We start from the raw sequence: 27,889 nt of genomic DNA, 5'->3' as shown, positions 1-27,889 counted from the left end.
AACCGACTTCTGAATCTAAGCAGAACCTGTTCACTTCCCTAACAACCGACTTCTGAATCTAAGCAGAACCTGTTTACTTCCCTAACAACCGATTTCTGAATCTAAGCAGAACCTGTTTACTTCCCTAACAACCGACTTCTGAATCTAAGCAGAACCTGTTTACTTCCCTAACAACCAACTTCTGAATCTATAGTGTCCTGGTTTCCCTGGTAACTGGGATCACCTCTGTCAAGTTCATGTCCCATTCGGGTTCCGGTCCTTATGGTCGTTCTCCTCACAGTCATTTGTTTCACCGTGGTTCTGATCAACTGGGTTTTCAGCAATGGCAACAAACAGCAAAAAGACTATTCCCGTTACTACCAGTGCTATGCTTATTATCATTGCCATTTTTTGTGAACATTGCTCCCCGTTTTCCAAATGTCAAATTCAGCCAATCCCAGGCACACGTGTCCTGCCCAGCTTTATTCTTGACTTCCTGTCTCAATCCTTTAAGCTTGATCATTGCCTCAGAGAATATTCCTTTAAGCTTGATCATTGACTCAGAGAATATTCCTCCTGTGGAGGTATTATCTTGACTTCCTGTCTCAATCCTTTAAGCTTGATCATTGCCTCAGAGAATATTCCTCCTGGGGAGGTATTATCTTGACTTCCTGTCTCAATCCTTTAAGCTTGATCATTGCCTCAGAGAATATTCCTCCTGGGGCGGTATTATCTTGACTTCCTGTCTCAATCCTTTAAGCTTGATCATTGCCTCAGAGAATATTCCTCCTGGGGCAGTATTATTAGGACTAAAAGTTCAGCCCATGCTTCCCAACATAACACAGACTCCGCCTTTTTCTGCTAGGAGCCAATCCAGAGCCTGTCTATTCTGCCAGGTCATCCTACTTGTTCCCTGTACTTGTTCTCCCAGCGCTGACAATGCTGATGTAACTGGTGTGAAATGGCTAGTTAGTTAACGGTGCGCACTAGTAGCGTTTCAATCGGTGACGTCACTCGCTCTGAGACCTTGAAGTAGTTGTTTCCCTGCAAGGGCCGCGGCCTTTTGTGGAGCGACGGGTAACAGTGTATCAAGGGTCCCTGGTTCGAGCCCAGGTAGGGGCGAGGAGAGGGACGGAAGCAACACTGTTACACTGAGTCAGTATAATTTATGAACCTCTGTTGATTGTAATGTATTTAATTGTTCCATTCCACATTTTTATTAAGAGTTATCCAAAGAAATATTGATTCAAATCCTGATTTATTCTCACTCCTAGCTTTAAATTCATTGGGAATTCCTCTAGGTTGGCCTTTAGCACCTATCTGTACGTTGGGTTCAGCTTCATATGCCCTTTCTGATCTATTTAATTTAGTATCTTGTATATCAACGTTTAAGGCCTTCCAGTCAACTATTTAAAACATTTTGTATCAGCTGTACTCTGGCACAGATCCCTTTCCATCCTTTTGGCCATAATGTCCTTAGTTGGCCCCTGACAGACCCAGAAGAAATTCGCAATGGCCCCCCGACTGATCCTCATAAGGAACGATCAGTGGTGATGCCAGTGTCTGATTTCCGCATCCTTCCGGGATAACTATTACCCCAGTACTTGACCCTGCTGCCTGATCCATTTTTATTTGAGGGGTGTCTGCATTCCAAAAGCTATCTGTATCTAGGTGTCATGTTGTTTCACATTCTCCCTTGAATTCTCCCAAATTATATAACCCGATTGTTTTGTTGTAACACTCATATTTCCGCTCATAGTCTGTTTGATATTTCTCTGGTGCTTCCCTTTTCCTGGTTCCTATTCTAACGTCTAATCGCTTACACTTCTCTCCCCATCCTGGTTGATTATAAAATTGTTCATATTTAGGATTTCCTAAAATATGACAAACATTCTGCTGGGCAATACGGTCTTTCCGAGTCCCTTAGACGACAGAAGTTATGATTTAAACGTAGCCCAGTCCTGGTAGCTGTGGGGATTTGGTACTACTGTTAATTATTTTAAAAAGGGAGATGAAGTGCAGATTAGACAGTTTTCTTTCATTGTAATGTAGTATATTGTCCCCGTCTATACCAGTCATTGTAATGTAGTATATTGTGGCCGTCTATACCAATCATTGTAATGTAGTATATTGTGCCCGTCTATACCAGTCATTGTAATGTAGTATATTGGGCCCGTCTATACCAGTCATTGTAATGTAGTATATTGTGCCCGTCTATACCAGTCATTGTAATGTAGTATATTGTGCCCGTCTATACCAGTCATTGTAATGTAGTATATTGTGGCCGTCTATACCAATCATTGTAATGTAGTATATTGTCCCCGTCTATACCAGTCATTGTAATGTAGTATATTGTGGCCGTCTATACCAATCATTGTAATGTAGTATATTGTGCCCGTCTATACCAGTCATTGTAATGTAGTATATTGTGGCCGTCTATACCAGTCATTGTAATGTAGTATATTGTGGCCGTCTATACCAGTCATTGTAATGTAGTATATTGTGGCCGTCTATACCAGTCATTGTAATGTAGTATATTGTGGCCATCTATACCAGTCATTGTTTAGCTCCTCCTTCCATTCTCTTCCTTCTGCTTCTGCTGGGGCTCTAACATGTAAGGGGTTTAGTGAACTTTCCCAAGGAATACTTCGGCAACACTGCCCCCTGGAAACGTAGTACTTGTAAGTACTACATCAAATTGTTTATCTAAGTCTTGGGCTGTTATTCTTATGTCTATGATCCACCTGTCGTTCCTTTTATTATCCTGAGGTCACAGTTACCCATGATCCACCTGTCGTTCCTTTTATTATCCTGAGGTCACAGTTACCCATGATCCACCTGTCGTTCCATTTATTATCCTGAGGTCACAGTTACCCATGATCCACCTGTCGTTCCTTGTATTATCCGGAGGTCACAGTTACCCATGATCCACCTGTCATTCCTTTTATTATCCTGAGGTCACAGTTACCCATGATCCACCTGTCGTTCCTTTTACTATCCTGAGGTCACAGTTACCCATGATCCACCTGTCGTTCCTTTTATTATCCTGAGGTCACAGTTACCCATGATCCACCTGTTGTTCCTTTTACTATCCTGAGGTCACAGTTACCCATGATCCACCTGTCGTTCCTTTTACTATCCTGAGGTCACAGTTACCCATGATCCACCTGTCGTTCCTTTTATTATCCTGAGGTCACAGTTACCCATGATCCACCTGTCGTTCCTTTTATTATCCTGAGGTCACAGTTACCCATGATCCACCTGTCGTTCCTTTTATTATCCTGAGGTCACAGTTACCCATGATCCACCTGTCATTCCTTTTACTATCCTGAGGTCACAGTTACCCATGATCCACCTGTTGTTCCTTTTATTATCCTGAGGTCACAGTTACCCATGATCCACCTGTCGTTCCTTTTATTATCCTGAGGTCACAGTTACACATGATCCACCTGTCGTTCCTTTTATTATACTGAGGTCACAGTTACCCATGATCCACCTGTCGTTCCTTTTATTATCCTGAGGTCACAGTTACCCATGATCCACCTGTCGTTCCTTTTATTATACTGAGGTCACAGTTACCCATGATCCACCTGTCGTTCCTTTTATTATCCTGAGGTCACAGTTACCCATGATCCACCTGTCGTTCCTTTTATTATCCTGAGGTCACAGTTACCCAACGCAATTTCCCCATAATCCTTGTGCTGGTTCCAATAATCATTTGACCCTCGTACTTTAATAGCGATCCCTTTCTGTACTTCAGTTGTGGTTCCTGCTTGTGCAATAATATACATTCCAATCCTGTCTGTTTCTCTTCTCTGTCTTTTTCTTGTGCTCTTTACTATTGTCAGTATGCCATTTTCCTTACTCAACTGTTCTGGTTTCCAATTTCTGTTAGGGGGACTAGTCAAGGGTAGAGAAATCAATGGTGGGGAAATCTGGTGAGTCTTGGTGGTCTTGTAGGATCTTGGAGGCCTTGTAGGATCTTGGAGGTCTTGTAGGATCTTGGAGGTCTTGTAGGATCTTGGAGGTCTTGTAGGATCTTGGAGGTTACGTAGTATTTATAAGGTCCTCTGAATGGGGAGCAGCATTTATTTTTCAACTGGAAACAATGAGCCCAATCAGTCCTCCATGACAACAACATCATAAGCAACAGAATGGGGCTATTCAATCCTTCGTTTTTGAGTTATGCTCAGGAGAAACAATTTGTCTAATCTATACTTCCATAATTCCAACTCCTGTTCTTGAAGACTGGAAATCCGACAGACTGTTTTTTTCTGTAGGCCTAAAGATATAACCTAATCATATTATTATCTATAGTAGAAAGCAATGGGTTAGAAGATGCCTACATAACAAACTCATAAAGTTAAATGCAACATCCATTTATGGCCAGCTACATAACCTCTAACATTGACTTATCCTGCAATAGATGTTCAATTGGTAATATTAAATGTGTCTTCTTCTAATGCCTCTTAAGCAGGTTGACGTGACGTTGTGATGAGTCTTGTCCTGGAGGCAGAACTGAGGGATTTCTGCTAGATGGGCCAGCTGCAGTCAACATTGGCTATACTGTCAATTTTACATGAAAACACAAATGTAAGGTTAGGGTTATTTAATGTTAGTGTCACGGTTTCGGCCGAGACTGCTCCTCCTCCTGGTTCGGGCAGGCTTCGGCGGTCGTCGTCCCCGGAGTACTAGCTGCCACCGATCTATGTTTCATGTTCATTTGGTTTTGTCTGGATGTTGTACACCTGTGTCTTGTTAGTCCTCGTTAGTGTCCTATTTAGTTCTCATTGTGTGTGCTTGTCGTTGTGTGTGATTGAGCATCTGTTTCGTGTTTGGAGTTACATTTTCCCTCCAGTGTTTGGAGAGGGTTGTTTGCACATGTTTGTGCGTCATTTGTTTTTGTCGCCTGTGTGCGTCTTGTATTTTGCCTTCGGGCTTATGGTGCTTCTATTGTATATATAATATATATATTGCACTAAGCCTTTGGACTGAGCCTCTGCGTCCTGCGCTTGATTCCTACACCACACCCACCTTCAGCACGCCTTGACAGAATCACACACCTCGTAATGGAATCAGCAGGATCGGCAGTGACGCCTGTGTCGCTCGAGGAGCATCTCCGTGGGCAAGAGGACCAGATCCGACAACTGGAGACCGCTCTACAGGAGGTAATCAACATCATGCACCGATGGGAGGCCAGCAGGATACCCACACCTCCACCTACCCTGTCCATCCCATCGGTCGGTCCACCAGTCCCAGGTTCGGAACCCAGGGGGATTCGGCTCTCGCTCCCGAGGGCGTATGACGGAACAGCTGCCGGGTGTCAGGGGTTCCTCCTGCAGGTGGAGCTCTACCTGGCCACTGTACACCCGGTGCCCTCGGGATACGAGAGCGTTTCCGCCCTCATCTCATGTCTCACGGGCAAGGCGTTGGAGTGGGCTAACGCCGAGTGGAGGAGGATGGACACCAACACCATCACCTACGCCGAGTTCTCCCGCCGCTTCAAGGCCGTGTTCGACCATCCACCAGAGGGCAAAGCGGCGGGGGAGCGGCTAGTCCATTTGAGACAGGGGAGGAGGAGCGCTCAGGTGTTCGCTCTAGAGAACCGGACTCTAGCGGCGGATGCAGGGTGGAATGAACGGGCTCTCATCGACCATTTTCGATGTAGCTTACGAGAGGACGTTCAACGTGAGTTGGCCTGCAGGGATACCCATCTTACCTTCGACCAGTTGGTCGATATGTCCATCCGTCTGGACACCCTGCTGGCCACCCGTGGACGTCCCGAGGGGAGTCCGTCCATTCCGCCCTCCGGCACCTCCGAGCCGAGCCCTATGGAGCTCGGGGGTGCCGGCGCTAGAGAACGGAGTAGGAAGAGCCCGAGGGGGCCTGTCTCCTGCACCAAGTGCGGTCGTGGAGGGCACACTACGGCCAGGTGCTGGGGAGGGTTCTCCGGGAGTAACGGCAACAGGCCACGCACTGGGGGGGGGCCTCCCAGGTGAGTAGACGTCCCACTTACCCAGAGCTTTCTGTTGCACACTTTTGTATACCTGTTTGTTTTCCACAGGTTGCACCTCATTCCCAGCATAAGGCGCTAGTAGATTCAGGCGCAGCTGGGAATTTTGTTGATCGTAAGTTTTGTTTTGAGTTAGGGATCCCTCTCCTACCTGTTGACAAACCTTTTCCCGTTCATGCCTTAGACAGCCGGCCGTTGGGGTCGGGGTTGATCAGGGAGATCACAGCGCCACTTCGGATGTGTGCGCAGGGGGGTCATGAGGAGACTATACAGTTGTATCTGATCGACTCTCCTGCGTACCCAGTGGTGCTGGGGATTCCCTGGTTAAGCACCCATAACCCTGCTATTTCGTGGCAACAGAGGGCTCTCGATGGGTGGTCTGCTCAGTGCGAGGGGCGATGTCTGGGTGTTTCCGTGGGGGCGACTTCGGTGGAAAGTCCAAACCAAGTGCCCGCACTGCACATTCCGCCTGAATATGGGGATTTAGCACTCGTTTTTAGCAAGACTAGGGCGACTTAGTTGCCTCCTCATAGACAGGGGGATTGTGCGATTGATCTCCAGGCAGGAGCAGCGCTCCCACGGAGCCATGTGTATCCTTTGTCTCAAGAGGAGAGAAAAGCTATGGAGATTTATATAGCCGAATCTTTGAGACAGGGATACATTCGGCCCTCCACTTCTCCCGCCTCCTCGAGCTTCTTTTTTGTGAAAAAGAAAGATGGAGGGTTGCGCCCGTGCATTGATTACCGTGGTCTCAATCAGATTACTGTGAAATACAGTTATCCACTCCCTCTGATTGCGACCATGACGGAGTCATTGCATGGAGCGCGGTTTTTCACAAAACTGGATCTCAGGAGCGCGTATAACTTGGTGCGCATTAGGGAGGGTGACGAATGGAAGACAGCATTTAGTACCACGTCAGGTCATTTCGAATATCTCGTCATGCCATATGGGTTGATGAATGCTCCTTCAGTCTTCCAATCCTTCGTAGATAACATTTTCCGGGATATGCAGGGACAAGGGGTGGTCGTGTACATTGATGACATTCTGGTGTACTCGTCTACCCGAGCCGAGCATATAACCCTGGTGCGTCGTGTATTGAGGAGGCTGTTGGAGCACGACCTATATGTCAAGGCAGAGAAATGTCTGTTTTTCCAGGAGTCGGTCTCCTTTTTGGGTTATCGGTTGTCCGCGTCAGGGGTGAGAATGGAGGTGGATCGTGTGTCCGCTGTGCGTAATTGGCAAACCCCAACTACTGTAAAAGAGGTGCAGCAGTTTTTGGGCTTTGCGAATTACTACCGGAGGTTTATCCGGGGTTTTGGACAGGTGGCAGCTCCCATCACGTCCCTTCTGAAGGGGGTCCGGTGCGCCTGCAGTGGTCGGCCGATGCGGACAGGGCCTTTAGGAGACTGAAGGACCTGTTTACGTCGGCTCCGGTGCTGGCGCATCCGGATCCCGCATTACCCTTTCAGGTCGAGGTAGACGCGTCTGAGGCTGGTATAGGGGCCGTTCTCTCTCAACGGTCCGGCACGCCACCTAAACTCCGCCCCTGTGCTTTTTACTCTAAGAAGCTCAGCCCGGCGGAGCGTAACTATGACGTTGGGGACAGGGAGCTGTTAGCTGTAGTTCAAGCCCTTAAGGTATGGAGGCATTGGCTTGAGGGTGCTCAACACACTTTCCTCATTTTGACTGACCCATCGGAACCTGGATTACATCCGGGCAGCGAGGAGACTGAACCCTCGCCAGGCTCGATGGAGTATGTTTCTCACCAGGTTCGTATTTAAAATCACGTACATCCCTGGGTCCCAGAATGGTAAGGCAGATGCGCTGTCCCGGCGGTATGACACGGAGGAGAGGTCCGTTGAGCCCACTCCCATACTACCGGAGTCTTGCCTTGTGGCACCGGTGGTGTGGGAGGTCAATGCCGAAATCGAGCGAGCGTTGCGTACCGACCCCAGCCCTCCACAGTGTCCTGAGGGTCGGAAGTACGTTCCGCGCGAGATCCGGGATCGACTCATTTACTGGGCTCACACGTCACCCTCCTCTGGACATCCGGGTATCGGCTGGACGGTGCATTGCCTTAGCACTAAATACTGGTGGCCCACTTTGGCTAGGGATGTGAGGGTTTATGTCTCCTCCTGCTCGGTGTGTGCCCAGTGTAAGGCGCCCCGACATCTGCCCAGGGGTAAGTTACAACCCCTGCCCGTTCCACAACGACCATGGTCCCACCTCTCGGTGGATTTTGTGACAGACCTTCCCCTCTCTCAGGGGAATACCACCATCCTGGTCGTTGTGGACCGGTTCTCTAAGGCCTGTCGTCTTCTCCCTATGTCGGGTCTTCCTACTGCCCTACAGACCGCTGAGGCCCTCTTTACCCATGTCTTCCGGCATTACGGGGTACCCGAGGATATAGTGTCTGATCGAGGTTCCCAGTTTACCTCTCGTGTTTGGAGAGCGTTCATGGAGCGTTTGGGGGTCTCGGTTAGCCTTACCTCAGGGTACCACCCGGAGAGTAACGGGCAGGTAGAACGTGTCAACCAGGATGTGGGTAGGTTTCTGAGGTCGTATTGCCAGGACCGGCCGGAGGAGTGGGCACGGTACATTCCCTGGGCCGAGATGGCCCAGAACTCTCTCCGCCACTCCTCTACTAACCTAACCCCCTTCCAATGTGTGTTAGGTTACCAGCCGGTTCTGGCACCTTGGCAGCAGAGCCAGATCGAGGCCCCTGCGGTGGATGATTGGATGAGGCGCTCGGAAGAGACGTGGAACGCTGCCCCCGTCCACCTGCAGCGGGCCGTCCTTCGTCACAAGGCGAGCGCCGATCTCCACCGCAGTGAGGGGCCGGTGTACGCACCCGGAGATCGAGTCTGGCTCTCTACCAGAAACCTGCCCCTCCGCCTGCCCTGCCGGAAGCTGGGTCGGCGGTTTGTGGGGCCCTTTAAAGTCCTGAGAAGAAGCATCTGTTTCGTGTTTGGAGCTACATTTTCCCTCCAGTGTTTGGAGAGGGTTGTTTGCACATGTTTGTGCGTCATTTGTTTTTGTCGCCTGTGTGGGTCTTGTATTTTGCCTTCGGGCTTATGGTGCTTCTATTGTATATATAATATATATATTGCACTAAGCCTTTGGACTGAGCCTCTGCGTCCTGCGCTTGATTCCTACACCACACCCACCTTCAGCACGCCTTGACAGTTAGGGTTAGGCATTAGGGTTAGCAGTGTGGTTAAGGTTAGGGTTATTTAATGTTAGGGTTAGGCATTAGGGTTAGCAGTGTGGTTAAGGTTAGGATTATTTAATGTTAGGGTTAGGCATTAGGGTTAGCAGTGTGGTTAAGGTTAGGGTTATTTCATGTTAGGGTTAGGCATTAGGGTTAGCAGTGTAAAGTAACTGAAAGTAATCAGATTACGTTACTGAGTATCAGTAATCCAAAAGTTAGTTACTGATGAGAATTCTGGACTGTAGATTTACCCAGGCCTCCCAAGTGGTGTAGCGGTCTAAGGCACTGTGTCGCAGTGCTTGAGGCGTCACTACAGACCCGGGTACGATCCCAGGCGGTGTCACAGCCTGCCGTGACTGTGAGACCCATGAGGCGGCGCAAAAAAAAGGATCAGGATCTCGTCACGGTATCTTTGGCATTTAAATTGCCATCGGTAAAATGCATTTGTGTCCGTAGCTTATGCCTGCCCATACCATAACCCCACCATGGGGCATTCTGTTGACATCAGCAAACCGCTCACCCACACGACGCCATACACGTGCTCTGCAGTTGTGAGGCCGGTTGGACGTACGGCCAAATTCTCTAAAACAACGTTGGAGGCGGCTTATGGTAGAGAAATTAACATTCAATTCTCTGGCAACAACTCTGGTGGACATTCCTGCAGTCAGCACGCCAATTACATGCTTCTTCAAAACTCTAGAAATCTGTGGCATTGCATTGTGTGATAAAACTGCATATTTTAAAGTGGCCTTTTATTGTGCCTAGCACAAGGTGCACCTGTGTAATGATCATGCTGTTTAATCAGCTTCTTGATATGCCACAGCTGTGAAGTGGATGGATTATTATGGCAAAGGAGGAGAAATGCTCACTAACAGGGATGTGAACAACATTTGAGAGAAATAAGCTTTTTGTGAGTATGGAACATTTCTGGGATCTTTTATTTCAGCTCATGAAACATGGGACCAACACTTTACGTTGTTGCGTTTATATTTTTGTTCAGTATAGTTTATTTATATAGCACATTTCAGACATGAAATGCAACGCAATTCACAGGAAGAAATGAATAAAAGCTATGAAAATAAAAACTGAAATATTTACTAGACAACAAACAGTGGATAAAAAACTAAAGAATATCAATAAAAGCTGAAAGACTAAAGAGCATCTAAGGAAATAACATTGGTTAAAACAGTAAGAATATGATGTAATATCCAGCCCAAAATATAAGCTGGTTTTACTACACTGTTTATAAACAATATAATTGTGCAACAAAAAAAATCAGTTAATCACATAAATTATTATGATTACTAAATGTTACATGAAATGGAAATATTATGAAATATCAAAACCGAATGTACACCCCTTTGTTAATATGTATTGGCAATAATTCATTTCCAATAGGGAGGCATGGAATAATTAAAAATGTATATTTTGTCAGGCTGGATGTTTGAAATATGAGTAGGTGATTTGAGTCATGCTTCTTCAGCAGTGGAATAAAGACAATTAGCACTTGAATGTTGTAAAGAAATACTGGAGTGATGTAAGATTGTTAATAAAACAGTTCATAGACGCATGTTTTATCCTGCGTTCATGTTTATAGGCTGCAAGTACGTTGAAATTAAGTTGTTTTCAAATCGTTGAAACAACGACCTAAAAAATTAATATTTTTAACTTTAACTTTCAACCAAAACCAAACGTAGATTGGACCTCGAGCATAGTCTTCTTTTCAACAATTTTTCAACTATATTTTCCAAGGTGGGATACTGCCCAATGTCAAAACACAGTTTTAACATGTCCAAATCAATAACCAATATGCAGAAATAGTTTGTGATAAATGGAAAACCTAAACATAACATGTACTATCTACACAAACATGTTCCACAATAGTAATCATAATACTTGTATTTTTTTAAACAACCACCTTATTAACTGCACAAGCACCAAAAACACTGTTGTTTTGACAAGTGGCAATAAATCACTAATATCGATTAGGGGGGAAAATCAGGTTGTACGTGCTGTTGAAACTAACACAACAAAAAAATACACATGGAAACGGGCGATATCTTTTACTTCACTGGTTAGAGGACAACCTGCAGAAGACAGTCAGCTACATTTTGGAGTGATGTATTTAAATTTAGCGGTCCCCAAAACGAAGAGAAACGCAACACTTATTTGTCATCACTCATATCGATATCACGTTGAAATCAATTGCAGGAGAGGGGGGAGATGAGGTTGCACGTCCTGTTAAAACTAACAGCTCAAAAACCACACGGAATCTGGGAATAATGTGTACATCACTGGTCAGAGGACAATTTGTAGAAAACAGCTAGCTACATTTAGAAGTGTTGCATTTTGATTCAAGTGGGTCGCCAACGTGGTAAGTGTAACACAACTCATTTCAGAGCCTGGATTTTCCCCCTGATGAGGCTAATATCCATATCACGCTGAAATCAATAGAACAGGGGGAAAACGGTTGGGGCGGCGCACAATTGGCCCAGCGTCGTCCAGGGTAGGGGAGGGAATGGCCAGCAGGGATGTAGCTCAGTTGGTAGAGCATGGCGTTTGCAACGCCAGGGTTGTGGGTTCGATTCTCACGGGGCGCCAGTATGAAAAATAAAAAAATAATGTATGCACTTGTAAGTTGCTCTGGATAAGAGCGTCTGCTAAATGACTAAAAATGTAAAATGTAAATGGTTCTACATTGTGAAATTCATTAAAATACTCATACAACAATGTTAAAACATTGTGACATTATTTAATTGATATCATGAAACAACTCCTTCATGTATGTACTTTCTGATGTTTAATCAGAGTTCTTTTACCAGCGTATCTCTTGCCACATTGATCACAGCTATAAGATTTCTCTCTAGTGTGTGTTCTCAAATGTGTCATCAGGTTGCTTGATTGACTAAAACTCTTCCCACATTGATCACAGCTATAAGGCTTCTCTCCAGTGTGTGTTCTCAAATGTGCCATCAGGTTGCTTGATTGACTAAAACTCTTCCCACATTGATCACAGCTATAAGATTTCTCTCTAGTGTGTGTTCTCAAATGTACCATCAGGTTGCTTGATTGACCAAAACTCTTCCCACATTGATCACAGCTATAAGATTTCTCTCCAGTGTGCGTTCTCAAATGTGTCATCAGGTTGCTTGAATCACTAAAACTCTTCCCACATTGATCACAGCTATAAGGTTTCTCTCCTGTGTGTGTTCTCTGATGTACTATCAGGCAGCTTGATTGAGTAAAACTCTTCCTGCATTGATCACAGCTATAAGGTTTCTCTCCTGTGTGTGTTCTCTGATGTACTATCAGGCAGCTTGATTGAGTAAAACTCTTCCCGCATTGATCACAGCTATAAGGTTTCTCTCCTGTGTGTGTTCTCTGATGTACTATCAGGCAGCTTGAGTGAGTAAAACTCTTCCCGCATTGATTACAGCTATAAGGTTTCTCTCCTGTATGGATTCTCATATGTCTTTTAAAGTCTGCTGAAGAGTTGAATATCTTCCCACAGTCAGAGCAGCAGTGAGATTTCTTCCCTGTGGGTTTCCACTGGTGTTTCTTGAGGTGTTCTGATCTGGAGGGACTCTTCTCTGACTCCTCAGCTTCATGATGTTGTTGAGGCTCCCCAGAGGATCCACGATAGTCACGTCTCTCTTCTGTGTGAACGACAAAGTCAGACAGATGGTTAAAGGGCCACAACAGCAGAAATACTGTTTATTTGAGGTAAAAGGTGATGCCCAGAGCGTACCCATGAAGCTGTACAACAATTGACATCTGTTAAATTATTTGACAATTGTCTTAAGACAGTCAAGTGAGCAATAATAGTAATATTTTGTCTTGTTTTCACATTAGTAGTAACATCGATGATTGTAGGCTAGAAATATTAATACACACAAAACATATGAACAAAATCATCCACTGTGAAAGTTGATACTTGCAGGCCCTTCATATGTAGGCTATGAGCAGCACTTCGTTAAATTGATCAAATCAGTTATTGTTTTCCTTGATCAAACCGTGAGCAACACCTGTCAAACTCATTTCTCTCAAAACACAGGGATGTCGATTCACACGGGACTAGTATTACCAGAGGACCTTGGAGTTTGCCAAAAAACAGTAGGTTATTCTGGCTTGAATTGTTCCTCTCCTGCCATGTAAAAATGACTGACAGGGCAGATTCAGACGGGACAAAAATTACAGATGTGGTGTTTTGTGCTTGTGCATATAATTACATTCAGAACCGCGGACAGCGACAGTATCCAAAGCCGGAGAAAGTACATTTGTTAAAAAATAATATTAGATTTATTAGTGTTGCATCATTATTTGTACATAATATAACCATATACAATTTATGTATCACATGTCTTAGAGCGATGGACTGTGCCATCTCCGTGGCCTCCACAAAGTCTTGTGCACCAGCTGTTCCGGACGACTGTATGATCACTCTCTCCTTAGCCGATGTGAGTATGACCTTTAACCCCTGTAAATCTAAGCCGTTGGGGGAGGGGGTCTAAACTGACATATGGAATTGTTTTAAGATGGTCGTACTATGGATTACTTAAATTACTTAGATTGAAGCAAATTTGCGTCAATTGACTCCAAGGGGTTAAACAGGTTAATCTTCACAGACAGATTACCAGGACGCGTACTCAGAGCATGCACTGACCAGCTGGCAAGAGTCTTCACTGACATTTTAAAACGTCTCCCTGACCGCGTCTGTAATACCTACTACATGTTTCAAGCAGAGGCATTAATATGGAGTTGGTCCCCCCTTTGCTGCTATAACAGCCTCCACTCTTCTAGGAAGGCTTTCCACTAGATGTTGGAACATTGCTGCGGGGACTTGCTTCCATTCAGCCACAAGAGCTTTAGTGAGGTCGGGCACTGACGTTGTGCGATTAGGCCTGGCTCGCAGTCGGCCTTCGAATTCATCCCAAAGGTGTTCGATGGGGTTGAGGTCAGGGCTCTGTGCAGGCAAGTCAAGTTCTTCCACACCGATCTCGATAAACCATTTCTGTTTGGACTTCGCTTTACGCACAGGGGCATTGTCATGCTGAAACAGGAAAGGGCCTTCCCCAAACTGTTGCCACAAAGTTGGAAGCACAGAATCGTCTAGAATGTCACTGTATGCTGTAGCGTTAAGATTTCCATTCACTGGAACTAAGGGGACCGAACCATGAATAATAGCCCCAGGCCATTATTCCTCCTCCACCAAACATTACAGTTGGCACTATGCATTGGGGCAAGTAGTGTTCTCCGGGCGTCCGCTAAACCCAGATTCGTCCGTCGGATTGATCACTCCAGAGAACGCCTTTCTACTGCTCCAGAGTCCAATGGCAGCGAGCTTTACACCACTCCAGCCGACACTTGGCATTGCGCTTGGTGATCTGGGGCTTGTGTGCGGCTGCTCGGCCATGGAAACCCATTTCATGAAGCTCCCGACTAACAGTTATTCTGCTGACGTTGCTTCCAGAGGCAGTTTGGAACGCGCTTCAGCACTCGGCGGGCCCGTTCTGTGAGCTTGTGTGGCCTACCACTTCGCGGTTCAGCCGTTGTTGCTCCTAGACATTTACACTTCACAATAACAGCACTTACAGTTGACCGGGGCAGCTCTGGCAGGGCAGAAATTTGACGAACTGACTTGTTGGAAAGGTGGCATCCTATGACGGTGCTACGTTTAAAGTCACTGAGCGCTTCAGTAAGGCCATTCTACTGCCAATGTTTGTCTATGGAAATTGAATGGCTGTGTGCTCGATTTTATACACCTGTCAGCAACGGTTGTGGCTGAAACAGCTGAATCGACTAATTTGAAGGGGTGTCCACATACATTTGTATATATAGTGTATTTGCAACTGCTCGACTGAAAAAATCTCAGTCTAAAAAAATCTCTGTAGACAAAACAGCCTATCGACCAAACAATCGACCAGTCGACTTGGGTCAGCCCTAATAAAAATGAAAATACATTTGCAGAATATTATCCAATGACTTATCAACAGCTCCAACAATTTGACCCCCACAGGAAAGCCTCACTGGCAGATATAGAAAGACCCATAAACTGTATAGCCATTGATTCCTGAAGAATATAACTTTTAAATGCCTCAAATGTTTCAACTGTCTTACCCCATCAGAAACCAAAACATGAGCTCATATAACGCCACTGTTTGGAAACAAACACTGTTTAGTCTCAATTTGGTAAAAACTGTGATTTTGACCTTATGGATGGCCAGTCCTTGTATTCATAGTGTAGTGAATTCCAGGGGTAGCCCTGAGCTGGACTCAAACCTGGGTCCAGAGACTGTCAAGCCAACACCTTATAACTGTTATACCAAGATGTCTGAACTTCTTGATGAGATCGCTAGGTTTTGGGTTAAGGTTGTTACAATAGCTTTCTCTATGAATTTGAGAGTGGTTACATTTCTCCAGCCCCCATCCCTCAGCTGTTTACCAAACCAAGTCTAAGGGCAGCCATTTTGTTGCTGTTTAAATCCTAGGTTGTCCTTTTAAAAAAGCCACACATCAATCAACCAATCTACAGTGTTGGTTTACATTTACATTGTTTCTAAACATTGGAGTAAAAAAAGCTTATTTTAGGTTCTGATGGGGTACGACAGTTGAACTAAGCTCATGAGGCATGTGTTATATTCTTCAAGAATCAATGGATATATATAAATAATGTAAAAGTCCAAATATGGATGTAGCAACTGCAGATTCCCCCTTTAACACCACACATCAGTTCAACAACTGCAGAGTTTGTGTCTCTGTTTTTAAGACAGTACTTACTAGTGTTAATCGGGGCTCGGTTTCTCAAAAGTATCTTACTGCTAAGTTCATCATTAGAACCATTGGATGCCTTAAGATGCCTTTGGGAAACCGGAACCAGATATCCAGTTTCCTCCTCTTCTTCCTCCTCCTTTTTCGATGTGACAGTCATCTCCCCCTCCTCCTCTTTCACTCCAAAAACGGGAGCCTCCTCTTCTTTCACTGTAACATCCTCCTCCTCTTTCACTCTGAACGCGTCTTCCTCTTCTTTCACTGTAACATCCTCCTCCTCTTTCACTCTGAACGCGTCTTCCTCTTCTTTCACTGTAACATCCTCCTCCTCTTTCACTCTGAACGCGTCTTCCTCTTCTTTCACTGTAACATCCTCCTCCTCTTTCACTCTGAACGCGTCTTCCTCTTCTTTCACTGTAACATCCTCCTCCTCTTTCACTCTGAACGCGTCTTCCTCCTCTTTCACTGTAACATCCTCCTCCTCTTTCACTCTGAACGCGTCTTCCTCTTCTTTCACTGTAACGTCTTTCTCTTCTTCTTTCACGGTAACAGCTTCACCCTCTACTTGTTTTTGTATTATAACATCCTCCTCTTCCTCCTCCTCTTTCACTAGAGCTTCTTTCTCCGTCCAGCAGACCTCCTCTTCTTTAGCAGGAGGAGAGTAGCTTAGTGAACTCATGGTCGGGGATGTTAGCTAGCTAGGCTAGTGCTAACTTAACCAGCCAGCTAGCTGACCAATAACAACAACACCGTAAATATGAAATTAAATGGGATAACTAACTAGACGACAGAAGTAGGTTTAAAACACAGTGGCTAATATACACTAAAGCGTCTAAAGAGCTTTATTGGTTGGGCTATTTTGTCTAGCAAGCTACCGAGGTGTCTGACTAACTGTTGCTGCTGTTGAAAGAAGCGTCCCGTCCACTAGATTATACGTCACACTAGCAGCATAGCCTTAAAGTCCCACATCGCCATCTGCTGACTGGAGTGGGTAACGAAGTTGAGTAAAATGTAGATTTTATTTTCAGACAAAAAGTTAAAGGGTAGGAAGCATGAGTTTTTACTCACGAATGTAACAACACAGTGTGGTTAAAGACTTAGGAACTTAGTTGTAGTCACGATCTGGTTACCTATTAAGTTCAAACAGTTATGTTTTTGCGTTATTTCATATTTATTAACTTATTTCCGGATATCTTCTAAACTACCCACAATGCACTATTTCTCAACGTCATATGGAGAATCTACTCTGTGCTACCGAGTTTGTATGCTAGCTCGGAAGCTAACTCAAGCTAGATAACGTTAGCCACACCTCATGTTTTTCATGCACTGTGTGGTTGTGTTATCTAGTGTGAACCTGTTACCACAATAGGCTCTGGTGCCTTCTTGCCGTGGGCTCAAAACCAAAGAGAAAATCAGACCTGGCAGTAAATCTAATACTTAGGTGCTTTAAGACATGCATGAAAGGTCTGGGGTGGTTCCAATGGTTATAAGTTACTGACCTAAAACTCACTAGTTTCTATAACTCTCGTCTTGCTAAAACTCACTAGCTTCTAGAACTCTGGTCTTCCTAAAACTCACTAGCTTCTAGAACTCTGGTCTTCCTAAAACTCACTAGCTTCTAGAACTCTGGTCTTCCTAAAACTCACTAGCTTCTAAAACTCACTAGCTTCTAGAACTCTGGTCTTCCTAAAACTCACTAGCTTCTAGAACTCTGGTCTTCCTAAAACTCACTAGCTTCTAGAACTCTCGTCTTCCTAAAACTCATTAGCTTCTAGAACTCTGGTCTTCCTAAAAGTCACTAGCTTCTAGAACTCTCGTCTTCCTAAAACTCATTAGCTTCTAGAACTCTGGTCTTCCTAAAACTCATTAGCTTCTAGAACTCTGGTCTTCCTAAAACTCACTAGCTTCTAGAACTCTGGTCTTCCTAAAACTCATTAGCTTCTAGAACTCTGGTCTTCCTAAAACTCACTAGCTTCTAGAACTCTCGTCCCATTGGAACGAGCCCAAACAAAACTAATCTCCAATACAGAAAAACGTGCAGTCAAAATAAATTGTGATCCATGACAACGCACTGGCTAAATGCAAAACACAAATCCTTTTGACTGCCCACCCTTGAGACAATCAGCAACCAAGTTGTCCTTACCACGGACATGTCTGATTTCAAGAGGAAACTCCTGCAATATCCTCAGTAACTTTACACCTCACTGCAGAGCTTCTCTCTCTTTTCAGGGTTCACTCGATAGGCATGTTGTTGGATCGGGGCCGAGTCCCCAATGTCATGCTCTAGTACATTTGGGTTGGCACATCTGAGAATGAACCCTGATATTCTACAAGCAGTGCAACAATGTCAATATAATTGTACCCCAAAATGGTCAGTTCGTTGCATAAATTATGATTACTAAATGTTGCATGAATTGTAAATATAAAATATCAAAACAGAATGTACACCCCTTTGTTAATATGTATTGGCAATAATTCACTTAATGGTGAGGCATTGAATAATTTAAAATGTATATTTTGTCAGGCTGGATGTTTGAAATATGAGTAGGTTATTTGAGTCATGCTTCTTCAGTAGTGGAATAAAGACAAGTAGCACTTGAATGTTGTAAAGAAATACTGGAGTGATGTAAGATTGTTAATAAAACTGATTATAGACCAATTTATTATACTGCATCCATGTGTAAGCTGCAAGTACGTTGAAATTAAGTTGTTTTCAAGTCGTTGAAAAAAACGACCTGAAAATACATATTTTCAACTAAAACCGAATGTAAACTCAGCAACAAAAAAAGTCCTCTCACTGTCAACTGCGTTTATTTTCAGCAAACTTAACATGTGTAAATATTTGTATGAACATAACAAGATTCAACAACTGAGACATAAACTGAACAAGTTCCACACACAAATAATGTGTCCCTGGGGGGGGTCAAAATCAAAAGTAACAGTCAGTATCTGGTGTGGCCACCAGCTGCATTAAGTACTGCAGTGCATCTCCTCCTCATGGACTGCACCAGATTTGCCAGTTCTTGCTGTGAGATGTTACCCCACTCTTCCACCAAGGCACATACAAGTTCCCGGACATTTCTGGGGGGAATTGCCCTAGCCCTCACCCTCCGATCCAACAGGTCCCAGACGTGCTCAATGGGATTGAGATCCGGGTTCTTCACTGGCCATGACAGAACACTGACATTCCTGTCTTGCAGGAAATCACGCACAGAATGAGCAGTAAGGCTGGTGGCATTGTCATGTCAGGATGAGCCTGCAGGAAGGGTACCACATGAGGGAGGATGCCTCCTTGCAGCATGCATAATGCACGTTCACGCAGATGAGCAGGGACCTCGGGCATCTTTCTTTTGGTGTTTTCCAGAGTCAATAGAAAGGCCTCTTTAGTGTCCTAAGTTTTCATAACTGTGACCTTAATTGCCTACCATCTGTAAGTCTTAACGACCGTTCCACAGGTGCATGTTCATTAATTATTTATGGTTCATTGAACAAGCATGGGAAACAGTGTTTAAACCCTTTACAATGAAGATCTGTGAAGTTATTTGGATTTTTACAAATTATCTTTGAAAGACAGGGTCCTGAAAAGGGGACGTTTCTTTTTTTGCTGAGTTTATATTGGACATCAGGCATAGTCTTCTTTTCAATGTCTTTTCAATGACATTTTGCTACGTGGGAAACCTCAATGTCAAAACACAGTTTTAACATGTCCAAATCAATAACCAATATGCAAAAACAGTTTGTGATATATTGAAAACCTAAACCTAAACTGTACTATCTACACAAATGTACTATCTACACAAACTATCTACACACCTTATAAACTGCACAAGCATCAACAATAAGTCACTGATATCGATTATGGGGGAGATCAGGTTGTACCTGCTGTTGAAACTAACACAACTAAAAAAACACATGGAAATGGGAGATAACTTTTACCGAGTAACACTCTTCCCACATTGAGTACAGCTATAAGGTTTCTCTCCTGTGTGTTCTCTGGTGTTTCGTCAGATCGCAAGATGCAACAAAACTCTTCCCACATTGAGTACAGCTATAAGGTTTCTCTCCTGTGTGTGTTCTCTGGTGCACTATCAGGGAGCTTGACCAAGTAAAATTCTTCCCACATTGAGTACAACTATATGGTGATTTCTCTCCTGTGTGTGTTCTCTGGTGTGTTTTTAAATTTCTTAACCTAACAAAAGTCTTTCCACAGTCAGAGCAGTCGTAAGGTTTCACTCCTGTGTGTGTTCTCAGATGTACTATCAGCGCGCTTGACTGAGTAAAACTCTTCCTACATTGAGTACAGCTATAAGGTTTCTCTCCTGTGTGTGTTCTCTGATGCACTATCAGGGAGGTTGACCGAGTAAAACTCTTCCCACATTGAGTACAACTATAAGGTGATTTCTCTCCTGTGTGTGTTCTCTGGTGCACTATCAGGGTGTTTGGCCGAGTAAAACTCTTCCCACATTGAGTACACCTATATGGTGATTTCTCTCCTGTGTGTGTTCTCTGGTGTGATTTTAAATCTATTAAATTAACAAAAGTCTTTCTGCAGTCAGAGCAGTCGTAAGGTTTCTCTCCTGTGTGTGTTCTCTGGTGCACTATCAGGGAGGTTGACCGAATAAAACTCCTCCCACATTGATCACAGCTATAAGGTTTCTCTCCTGTGTGTGTTCTCTGGTGCACTATCAGGGAGCTTGACCGAGTATAACTCCTCCCACATTGATCACAGCTATAAGGTTTCTCTCCTGTGTGTACTCGCTGGTGTATTTTAAGTTCTGATGAAGACTTGCAACGTTTCCCACAGTCAGAGCAGCAGTGAGATTTCTTCCCAGTGGGTCTCAGATGGTTTTTCTTAAGGTGTTCTGATCTGGAGAGAGACCTTTCTGCCTCGTCAGCATCATGTTGTTGAGGCTCCCCAGAGGATCCACGATAGCCACGTCTGTCTCCTGTGTGAACGACAAAGTCAGACAGATGGTTAAAGAACCACAACAGCAGAAATACACTGTTTATTTGAGGTAAAAGGTGATACCCAGAGCGTACCCATGAAATTGTACAACAACTGACATCTTTAATTATTTGACAATTGTCTTAAGACAGTCAAGTGAGCAACAATAGTCATCTTTTGTCTTGTTTTCAGATTAGTAGTAACATCGATGATTCTAGGCTCGAAATAAGTTATTAAAGTTGGTAAAATCCTAAGCAGAGTGCCAGAAGACTTTTACTCTCCAATATAGGACCCTTTCTGTGTTTGCCGTTTGTTGCTATGCAACACAATTCGGCTGCAGAAACTCCTCCATGCTAATGCAGAAATCGCTAGTTATGGATGTAGTACATCTGCATGGAGCAAAAATGGTGAGCAAAGATTTTAGTTTTTCACAATGTATTCTGAATATTACCACACATTATCAGAGCAAGATCGGGAGTGCTACTCAAGGAAACTCACATTAAGCTCTGTGTCGTAAAATGCTCTTTGGCTACCTTTGCACACTAAGTGTATGCCAAACTGGCCCATAACTTCACCTAACAATAACATACAGTACCAATCAAAAGTTTGGACACAACTACTCATTCAAGGGTTGTTCTTTATTTTTACTATTTTCTACATTGTAGGACAATAGTGAAGACATCAAAACTATGAAATAACACACATGGAATCATGTAGTGACCAAAATAATAATAATAATAATAAAATAGTGTTAAACTAATCAAAATATATTTTATATTTGAGATTCTTCAAATAGCCACGCTTTGCCTTGATGACAGCTTTGCACACTCTTGGCATTCTCTCAAGCAGCTTCATCTGGAATGCTTTTCCAACAGTCTTGAAGGAGTTCCCACATATGCTGAGCACTTGTTGGCTGCTTTTCCTTCACTCTGCGGTTCAACTCATCCCAAACCATCTCAATTGGGTTGAGGTCGGGGGATTGTGGAGGCCAGGTCATCTGATGCAGCACTCCATCCTTGGTAAAATAGCCCTTACACAGCCTGGAGGTGTGTTGGGTCATTGTCCTGTTGAAAAACAAATGATAGTCCCACTAAGCCCAAACCAGATGGGATGGCGTATCACTGCAGAATGCTGTGGTAGCCATGCTGGTTAAGTGTGCCTTGAATTCTAAATAAATCACATACAGTGTCACCATCACAGCACCCCCACATCACCACACCTCCTCCTCCATGCTTCACGGTGGGAACTACACACGCGGAGATCATCCGTTCACCCACATCGCGTCGCACAAAGACACGGCGGTTGGAACCAAAAATCTCAATTTCCACCGGTCTAATGTCCATTGCTCGTGTTTCTTGGCCCAAGCAGATCTCTTCTTCTTATTGGTGTCCTTCAGTAGTTGTTTCTTTGCAGCAATTCAACCATGAAGGCCTGATTTACCCAGTCCCCTCTGAACAGTTGATGTTGAGATACGTCTGTGACTTGAAATCTGTGAAGTCTTTATTTGGGCTGCAATTTCTGAGACTGGTAACTCTAATGAACTTATCCTCTGCAGCAGAGCTAACTCTGGGTCTTCCATTCCTGTGGCGGTCCTCATGAGAGCCAGTTTCATCATAGCACTTGATGGTTTTTGCGACTGCACTTGAAGAAACTTTCAAAGTTCTTGAAATTTTCCGGATTGACTGACCTTCATGTCTTAAAGTTATGATGGACTGTCGTTTCTCTTTGCTTATTTGAGCTGTTCTTGCCATAACATGGACTTGGTCTTTTACCAAATAGGGCTATCTTCTGTATACCAACCCTACCATGTCACAACACAACTGATTGGCTCAAACGCATTAAGAAGGAAAAAAATGCCACATATTAACTTAAGAAGGCACACCTGTTAATTGAAAATGCATTCCAGGTGACTACCTCATGAAGCTGGTTGAGAGAATGCCAAGAGTGTGCAAAGCTGTCATCAAGGCAAAGGGTGGCTACTTTGAAGAATCTCAAATATAAAATACAGTGGTGTGAAAAAAGTATTTGCCCTCTTCCTGATTTCTTATTTGTTTGCCACACTTAAATGTTTAAGATCTAACGAATTTAAATATTAGTCAAAGATAACACAAGTAAAACACAAAATGCAGTTTTGAAATGAAGGTTGTTATTATTAAGGGAAAACAAAATCCAATTCAGCCACATTGGAGGGTTTTCGAGCATGAACTGCCTTCTTAAAGGTCATGCCACAGCATCTCAATAGGATTCAGGTCAGGACTTTGACTAGGCCACTCCAAAGTCTTCATTTTGTTTTTCTTCAGCCATTCAGAGGTGGACTTGCTGGTGTGTTTTGGATCATTGTCCTGCTGCAGAACCCAAGTTCGCTTCAGCTTGAGGTCACGAACACATGGACGGACAGGATTTTTTGGTAGACAGCAGAATTCACGGTTCCATTTATCACAGCAAGTCTTCCAGGTCCTGAAGCAGAAAAACAGGCCCGGACCATCACACTACCACCACCATATTTTATTGTTGGTATGATGTTATTTTTCTGAAATGCAGAGGGGGGGGGGGGGGAATCAGCTTAATATTGCAGATAGATTGTATCTTCTATCAATGTAATTGTCTGCATCACTTCCAATCCCCCATGTTTATTTTTTATTTTTATATATATACTCCCCTTTATTACTTTTCAACCCCACCATCATTTCCCTACTTGGGGTAAATTAGTGAACAACAATGCCCAGGCCTCTACTTCCAGCCTATACTTACGATCTACCCCTTATGGACACAGTCAATTTTACAATAATTATATTATATATATTATAATTTTTTTTTGTTTTTGCTCCTGAACTTCTTCTACTCTCAACCTCTCCGATCATTTTCATGATGTCCATCCGGTTTGCTTCTATATTGCCATATCTGAAATGCAGTGTTACTTTTACGCCAGATGTAATAGGACACACACCTTCCAAAAAGTTCAACTTTTGTCTCGTCAGTCCACAGAGTATTTTCCCAAAGGTCTTGGGGGATCATCAAGATGTTTTCTGGCAAAAATGAGACGAGCCTTAATGTTATTTTTGCTCAGCAGTAGTTTTCGTCTTGGAACTCTGCCATGCAGGCCATTTCTGCCCAGTCTCTTTCTTGTGGTGGAGTCATGAACACTGACCTTAACTGAGGCAAGTGAGGCCTGCAGCTCTTTGGATGTTGTTGTGAGGTCTTTTGTGACCTCTTGGATGAGTCGTTGCTGTGCTCTTGGGGTAATTTTGGTCGGCCGGCCACTCCTGGGAAGGTTCACCACTGTTCCATGTTTTCGCCATTTGTGGATAATGGCTCTCACTGTGGTTCGCTGGAGTCCCAAAGCTTTAGAAATGGCTTTATAACCTTTTCCAGACTGATGGATCTTTTGGTCTACTTCACGTTGTCAGGCAGGTCCTATTTAAGTGATTCCTTGATTGAGAACAGGTGTGGCAGTAATCAGGCCTGGGTGTGGCTAGAGGAATTGAACTCAGGTGTGATAAACCACAGTTGAGTTGTGTTATAACGGGGGGGGGGGGGGCAAACACTTTTTCACACAGGGCCATGTAGGTTTGGATTTAGTTTTCCCTTAATAATAACAACCTTCATTTCAAAACTGCATTTTGTGTTTACTTGTGTTATCTTTGACTAATATTTAAATTTGTTTGATGATCTGAAACATTTAAGTGTGACAAACATGCAAACAAATAAGAAATCAGGAAGGGGGCAAACACTTTTTCACACCACTGTATATTTTGATTTGTTTAACACTTTTTTGGTTACTACATGACTCCATATGTGTTATTTCATAGTTTTGATGTTTTCACTATTATTCTACAATGTAGAAAATAGTAAAAAATTAAGAAAAACCCTGGAATGAGTAGGAGTGTCCAAACTTTTGACTGGTACTGTACATGTACAAATTACCTCAACTAACCTGTATCCCAGCCCATTACCTCGGTACCGGTACCCACTGTATATAGCCTCATTATAACCTGGACTAACCTGTATCCCAGCCCATTACCTCGGTACCGGTACCCCCTGTATATAGCCTCATTATAACCTGGACTAACCTGTATCCCAGCCCATTACCTCGGTACCGGTACCCCCTGTATATAGCCTCATTATTACCTGGACTAACCTGTACCCCAGCCCATTGACTCGGTACCGGTACCCCCTGTATATAGCCTCATTATTACCTGGACTAACCTGTACCCCGGCACATTACCTCTGTACCGGTACCCCCTGTATATAGCCTCATTATTACCTGGACTAACCTGTACCCCAGCCCATTACTTCGGTACCGGTACCCCCTGTATATAGCCTCATTATTACCTGGACCAACCTGTACCCCGGCACATTACCTCGGTACCGGTACCCCCTGTATATAGCCTCATTATTACCTGGACTAACCTGTATCCCAGCCCATTACCTCGGTACCAGTACCCCCTGTATATAGCCTCATTATTACCTGGACTAACCTGTACCCCGGCACATTACCTCGGTACCGGTACCCCCTATATATAGCCTCGTTATTGTTATTTTATTGTGTTACTTTTTACTTTAGTTTATTTAGTAAATATTTTATTGACTTTATTTAACTGCACTGTTGGTTAAGGGCTTGTAAGTAAGAATTTCACGGTAAGGTCTATTTGGCGCACGTGACAAATACAATTAGATTTGAATTTGTATGCTGTAGCATTAAGATTTCCCTTCACTGGAACTAAGGAGCATGAACCATGAAAACAGCCCCAGACCATTATTCCTCCTCCACCAAACTTTACAGTTGGCACTATGTATTCCGGCAGGTAGCTTGTAAGTAAGGTCTACACCTGTAGCATGAATCGTTCCTGTTCACAACGAGGTAAAGAGCGGAATAATTGAAGGAATGAATCCGAGCCTAACGCTCATCACCTGTGGAAGGTGGGGCTTCCAGCGAGGCGCGGATTTCATTGGCCTTTTCAGGTGTCCGTTTAGATCCTTCAACCTAAGTCACGACTCCCCATAGTATGTTTTACCAAAGTTGACTGACTCTTAAGGGAACTACACTGCCATAAATGCAAGGAAATCCTCACTGGCAGTTATAGAAAAACCCATATACTATATAGCCATTGATTCTTGAAGAATATAACTTATAAATGCCTCAAATGTATTTCCCCATCAGAAACCAAAGCATAAGCTTGTATAATGCCACTGGTTGTAAACAAACACTGTATATCTTCAAAACCAGGTTAAAACTGTGATTTTGACCTTATGGATGGCCAGTCCTTGTATTCACAGTGTAGTGAATTCCGGGGGGTAGCCCTGAGCTGGACTCAAACCTGGGTCCAGAGACTGTCAAGCCAACACCTTATAACTGTTATACCAAGATGTCTGAACTTCTTGATGAGGTCGCTAGGTTTTGGGTTAAGGTTGCTACAATAGCTTTCTCTATGAATTTGAGAGTGGTTACATTTCTCCAGCCCCCAATTTTGCTGCTGTTTAAAACCTAGGTTGCCCCTTTAAAAAAAGCCACACATCAATCAATCAACCAATCTGCAGTTCAAACAATAACAAAGCTGTCATTCCACCACTGTTTTGGTAATAAGATGGTGGATGGGACTGGAGAAATGTAACTACTCTCAAAATCATAGACAGACCTATGGATGCAAGGTCGGACCATCCATGACATCAATATTATAGTTTTAACCATGTTGAGGCTATACAGTGTTGGTTTACATTTACACTGTTTCTAAACATTGGAGTAGAAAAAGCTTATTTTGGGATCTGATGGGGTACGACAGTTGAACTAAGCTCATGAGGCATGTGTTATATTCTTCAAGAATCAATGGATATATATAAATAATATAAAAGTCCAAATATGGATGTAGCAACTGCAGATCCCCCCTTTAACACCACACATCAGTTCAACAACTGCAGAGTTTGTGCCTCTGTTTTTAAGACAGTACTTACTAGTGTTAATCAGGGCCCGGTTTCTCAAAAGCATCTTACTGCTAAGTTCATCATTAGAACCATTGGATGCCTTAAGATGCCTTTGGGAAACCGGAACCAGATATCCAGTTTCCTCCTCTTCTTCCTCCTCCTTTTTCGATGTGACAGTCATCTCCTCCTCCTCCTCTTTCATCTCTCTCCATTGAATTGACGAGCGAACTCCAAATATCCAAAGTGAAAAACACATTAAGGCGGTACTTACTGGTGTTAATCAGATCTCCTATCTCCTCCTCTTCATCTTTCAACGTGACAGTAATCTCTCCCTCCTTCTTCACTCCAAAAACTGCATCCTCCTCTATCTCTTCTTTCACTGTAACATCCTCCTCCTCTTTCACTCTGAACGCGTCTTCCTCTTCTTTCACTGTAACATCCTCCTCCTCTTTCACTCTGAACGCGTCTTCCTCTTCTTTCACTGTAACATCCTCCTCCTCTTTCACGGTAACAGCCTCACCCTCTACTTGTTTTTGTATTGTAACATCCTCCTCTTCCTCCTCCTCTTTCACTAGAGCTTCTTTCTCCGTCCAGCAGACCTCCTCTTCTTTAGCAGGAAGAGAGTAGCTTAGTGAGCTCATGGTCGGGGATGTTAGCTAGCTAGGCTAGTGCTAACTTAACCAGCCAGCTACTGTAGCTGACTAATAACAACTTAATATTAAATTAAATAGGTTAACAAGTAGATACGTCCGAAGTGTGTTTAAAACACAGTGGCTAATATACACCGAAAGCGTCTAGTGCTTGAATCTTTCGGCTGTTGGCTAACCAGCTACGGAGGTGGTTGACTGTTGCCTCCCGTCCACTAGATTATACGTCACGCTTTCAGCATCGCCTGAAAGACGCACATCGCCATCTGCTGACTGGAGTGGGTAACGCAGTTGAGGATCTTTTTTTATTGACAAAGTATATTTTAAATGTATTTAATTATATAATACTATTATATTGAGTCGTACTAACACAGGGATGTGCTGATTGATTAGTGCAGATTTTTAAT

At 43.8% G+C, this 27,889-nt stretch overlaps 1 protein-coding gene across 1 annotated transcript; it reads right to left on the bottom strand.

Annotated features, from left to right (window-relative positions):
- Window positions 1–234: 234 nt before the first annotated feature.
- LOC311124295 (uncharacterized protein) lies at window positions 235–27,485 on the bottom strand (the record flags this gene model as incomplete). Its single annotated transcript, XM_084198463.1, has 3 exons — window positions 27,107–27,485; window positions 20,264–20,917; window positions 235–308 (listed from the first exon to the last, which is right to left on the bottom strand). The coding sequence occupies exons 1-3, from the start codon at window positions 27,474–27,476 to the stop codon at window positions 235–237; spliced, it is 1,098 nt and encodes a 365-aa protein (XP_084054589.1). The 5' UTR covers window positions 27,477–27,485.
- Window positions 27,486–27,889: the final 404 nt, after the last annotated feature.

The sequence above is a fragment of the Coregonus lavaretus genome (assembly GCF_964263955.1).
Source record: "Coregonus lavaretus genome assembly, contig: HAP1_SCAFFOLD_69, whole genome shotgun sequence".
NCBI lineage: Eukaryota > Metazoa > Chordata > Actinopteri > Salmoniformes > Salmonidae > Coregonus > Coregonus lavaretus.
This window is presented reverse-complemented; position numbering and strand designations above follow the sequence as displayed.